Here is a 5,024-nt window from a genome sequence, read left to right as displayed (position 1 = left end):
CCCCCCGTCCCCCCAAAAAAAGTTCAAATCACTACAGATAAATTGTAATGAAATTGTGCAAGGGAAAGCAACAAACTATGTGAATAAAATAACTTGACAAGATCCTCAACTGTACTCATCCCGATGCAGGTGTACAGTGGATTCTTCAAATATTTTGACTTTGTTCTGTTAGAAAGTCATATTAAAGCTAGGGGGGTTCTTTTGCACTGAATCTGTCATGAGCACCCTGCAGTCGCTGTTTTACAAAAAAGAAAAAAGTAAGTGAGTGCAGATATGTTAAGTGCGCACAAGTTGAACATTGTGTCTATTCACTCACACTTTGAAATCCCCGGCTCATATTTGAACATGATGCTCATCAGACATCCAGTCTGGTTTCATTGTGCTAAATAAACAAACGTGTTGTTCTGTCTGAACAATGACTTTGTGTTCACGCTAAATCAGACATTCCTCCATTTAAAGGTTTCCGCCATCTTGTGCGTTGTTTGGTTCTCATTAGGATGCTGCATTTGTGCAGTCACCTCTATTTTGAAAGACTGCAGTATGTTTTGAAATGACTCCAATGAGAGGCATGTGTTCACTTCTGTCCTCAGTATGTTAACTGACATGACTGCTGGTGAGCTTAATGCCTACTTCTCACTTGTCACAATGTCTGAAGCAGTGTTATTTTTTTCTTGATCATTTGAGTTTCATAAATAAAACAAAGTACAGACAATGTGTCTTCATTTGTACATCCTCTTCAACTGTCAATATTAGTTTCCTCTGTGAATACAATAAATGAGATGACCTTTTAGAAGCACAAAAAAGATATAATTTGACCATTTAGATCAGGGAATGGCAACTGGTGGTTCACATGCCTCTTTACTAATTAAAAGAAAAATTAATCTCCAAAAATTAAATTCCAAATATGAACAAATCTGCGAACAGATGCAATGTCACCGATGGCCACTAGTTGGCAGACGTCTTCAGTTTAGAGATGAACAGGTATTTTATTGTCCACTGGGTCTTGTACACTGCCCTATACTACAACAACAGTAGGCCTAATATTTTTTGCAGATTTGGAATGATCTGGAGGACAACCAGTATAGTGCTTCGAGATTTAAATTTTGGGTGTGTTGATTTTTGTGAAAATTCTTGCTTTAAAAGATGGTTTGCTCAGCAGTTTTGTGGTTTCCTTGATTGGTAATATTTATGCAAGAGACTCCGGGGACATTAAAAAAAAAAAAGTGGTTATTTTGTTGTGTGCTTCGAACCCTTTGTCGTTGGGTTAAGATAGTGGATCTTTTATACGTGCATTGGAAAACGTATATTCACATATGAAATAGAGTATATTAAGGCACACATTTTGTCCATCCTTAAAATCAGATTTTTGTCATATATCTGTTTGGGAAGTGTGTGGTCCAATGTGGCCACCCAGGAGCAAGGATGAAAAATTGTGGTCATCTCCAGGATTTAAGTTGCCCATTCCTGATTTCGATGGTTGGAGTGCCCATTTGCAGTTTAAAGCACCTTCCTATAAGTTTTGTAAGTATCCGACATTTGAGCAGACATCTCAAGCCTCAGCTTACTTTGAAATGTCGGGACCGCTTTTAGCTTCTAAAACTGGACGAGGGATTTTAAAACCCTGACTCTTTATTTAAAATTTGTGTACAGAACAATACAGAACAGTACAATCACTTTTGGAATAACACGCATCTGGCAGAAACTACCTGCAAGCAAAGGAAGTTCCTACATTTTGTCATTTTACAGCAAGAGAAGCCTGAACCACAGAATCAAAAGAAACCATAGCAGAAGAGACTTGATCACCACAGCTGTGACTGACCGAAGTGTGTGTGTGTGTGTGTGTGTGTGTGTGTTTGTGTGTGTTAAGTGATGATGACGATGATGTTTACACAGAAACAGGGTTCCCATAATCGAGGCAAGTGCAGTGTGTCATCTTCAATGGCTTGACAGTTTTTCCTTTTTACTAAGCCATTTATAAAAGCATTTTAGAAACCTTACTCTACTCTACGATGGTGAAATGAAACTGTTGTGAATTGTACATCCCAAATTGTTGATTTTTTTTTCATTGCAATCTGATGTCAATATAAGACAGTCTTGTATCTCATGGAAAAGGCGCTCGGAAACATTTTTGACATGGGTGGAAATGTCAAATAAAAATGCAGGAACCCTGTGGAATATTTTGTATCCTGTCTTTCTACACAGCCTCATCAAACATGCCATAACACAAATATACAGCACACAGAACATCAAAAACCAGATTGTTCACTTGAGTCTATGAAAGGAAACACTTTGTACAAGTTGGTGAGAATTTTTTTTTTTTTTTTACAGCGTGGGAAGTGAATAGCTCATTGTAAAACATGACCTCAGTAGCGATGTGTACAAATTTAAACTGCCGGTCACGCAGTCTGAAATATACGTTCACGATCAACACATCACGTGCATACCTGAATCCCGACACCCTCTGGGCGACGGGTGCATTAGGTGACATTCCTGACCGCACACAAATAAGACGTAAATCCATCTCACCGCCAGAAATACTAACTAAAAGTACCGGCATTGAAAGTAGCTTACAACAGCTGTATGAAAGAAGATTAACAACGCCAATGTTTTAGGAGATTATTGCGGCTTTATTTTAACTCACTATGTAATATTTGTGAATGTTTTTTTGGGATGAATTACAACTTTTCTTGCTTTTTTCGGTAAGAGACAAGATGGGAAAACTCAAACTATCAAGAGACAGACACGGTTGTGTTTTGACATCCAAATATTTAGCTTTCGCTAAAAAAAATGTTTTTAAAAAAAGCAGGAGGTCTAACTTTAAATGTTTAACTCCATTTATAATGAGGAAAAAAAAACAATGAGAGAATGAAACTTGGAAAGTTGTAACTAAACAAAACTATACTAAAACAGGTGGACTGCAGTCTGCAAGGAGAGATGAAAACAGGCAACAACCAAACTAGAATTCGTGTACTGTATAAAAGCAACTAGTGAAGCCATAATAAACTAAGGAATCTACACTGACAATCCCAATGTATTACCTACCACAAGTTAGTTACTCAATGTCTGACGAGATGGAGGACATAACTGTAAGTGGACCATCAAACATGACATTTTTTTGTGAAATCTTGTGCAACATGCTCATTAAAGTTTCTTCTGTCTACGCAAGTCAGCAACAAAGTGGAAGGTAAACAAAACCATAAAATCTCTTCTGTACTTTTAAAATGACAATATACCGTAGGAGATCATTCATTACATCCATTGTGTTCCTGCAGGTAAAATCTCAAGATGTTAAGGTGAAGAAAGGAAGCAAACAACACACACACCCAGACACACACATACACGCACGCGCGCGCACACACCCCCTCTACCAGGAGCTGTTTTGCCACTTAATAAATTATGTCTCTGATAATAAAGAGAAGGTGGGTGGATCCAGTCAGGCGAAGGTGTGTCAGATGACGGACTTCCAGGTGTGGTCTCAAGAAGTCGATGGGACCTCCCGATACACAGCCACCGCTGCTTCGGCCTCCGGGGTGCAGCTGTTCGCCGATCAAAACTCTTCCTTGCTCCATCCCAGTCAAGTGTCACCAGAGTCATTTAGTGCTCGTCGCGTTCACAGCGACATCGGCAGCGGTCGCACGTCATCAGCTGTCCATGCTGCAACAATCTGACAGGACGACAGCACACGTTCACCTCGACAACTGCTCTCTTTATAACTGTCACTTCAGTAAACTTCAAATGACTCAGGCGTGCCTCTAATCACGGTTATTCCGATGGATACAGCTACGGTTGGCTGTGCTGTCATCTCCTCACCATCCGTGTAACAAGTATGTGACTTGTCTTTCTCTTCGATCCCCTGTGGTTGGTGGCAGCAGTGCCATTCATTGTGCCTCTGCATTTATCAGCAGAGACGTCAGTCATGGGAGCGGACTGATATCGTTGTCGTTGCAGTACACATGGGACGATCTCTGTTGTTGTGCCCATTGCTTTCTCATATCTCCCTCGGTCGCTAACCCTTCTATTCTGCGGTCGCTGTCTAATTATCTGCTGTTTCACCATCTCGATTTGCACCGGCCGAGGCAGACAAGAAGCAGATACGATGTATCTGAGCAAAGTTCCAGCACTGGTGTCACAACATATTTATTTAAAACGCAAACTACATTCAGACTAAGAGTTTTCCCCTTCAGCTGTCTGACCCTTCTCTGCAGCCAAGTCCTTTCATATACATGTCCTCGGTGTCAAGTTGACAAGCAACGAGCAGAATGAGCGATGATGAGACCAACGATTGCTTGCTCAAGTCATCAGCAGCGAGGAGTCAAGGATCTTCGAGCACAACCGGGAAATCAAACGCCAGCGCCGATGGCGTGAGAGTCTGACGTTGTCAATGCCAAAGAAAGAAGTCTTTCTTTCTAAATAATGTCCAAAGTCATGTTACGGATATTTGACTTGAGGGGCGTCGTTCATTGAGTAGGCTTTCCACGATCAGGATTTTGGAGCGATGACTGACCAGCAAGTAAAAAAAAAAACAAAAAAAAAACCAAAAAAAAAAAAAACCCCAATCACTGATAACCAATCCAATCAGTTGATGGACCAATCTTTGACATCTATTTAAACATTTTTTAATTCCTGTACAGTCAAAAGTCGAATTGAGAGTTCCTGCTAGCACGTCCACAAAGAGATCCTGTGGCGTTCAGTGTGTGACGATTGAGAGTTGTGGCAGGACAAATGGTGGGTGCTTTCTCATGACAACACGCCATAGTCAAAAAGCTCTGAGCATCGGACAGTTCCTGGCCAAGAAGAACATTGCTGTGCTGGACCAACTTCCTGCTCACCCAGTAGAAAGAATTGTGGCGCGTGACAGTTGTTTGAGATGTTAATTAGGTTAACTCCTGGTCTGTGGGAGGCCACATAAAGACATTACAAATACAAATTACAAATGGCCGGTGTCATTATTTATTCTTGAGTGTTGTGGCATGGTGGAACCCCCCCCCCCCACCACCCCACCCCAGGTTTGGGGCAAGTTCCCC

At 41.0% G+C, this 5,024-nt stretch overlaps 1 protein-coding gene across 1 annotated transcript in view; it reads right to left on the bottom strand.

The window, feature by feature from the left end:
* Positions 1-1,611: 1,611 nt before the first annotated feature.
* Positions 1,612-5,024, bottom strand: part of wdr26a (WD repeat domain 26a) — a 16,211-nt gene continuing 12,798 nt past the window's right edge. Inside the window, exon 14 of the mRNA XM_019879993.1 lies at positions 1,612-3,664. Coding sequence (XP_019735552.1) covers positions 3,642-3,664 — 23 coding nt within the window. The 3' untranslated portion in view covers positions 1,612-3,641. The remainder of the gene's footprint in view (positions 3,665-5,024) is intronic.

Source organism: Hippocampus comes, unplaced genomic scaffold (genome assembly GCF_001891065.2).
Source record: "Hippocampus comes isolate QL1 unplaced genomic scaffold, H_comes_QL1_v1.1 scaffold135, whole genome shotgun sequence".
NCBI classification, from domain to species: domain Eukaryota; kingdom Metazoa; phylum Chordata; class Actinopteri; order Syngnathiformes; family Syngnathidae; genus Hippocampus; species Hippocampus comes.
Note: the sequence above shows the minus strand (reverse complement) of the source record. Positions and strands in the feature narration are given on the sequence as shown.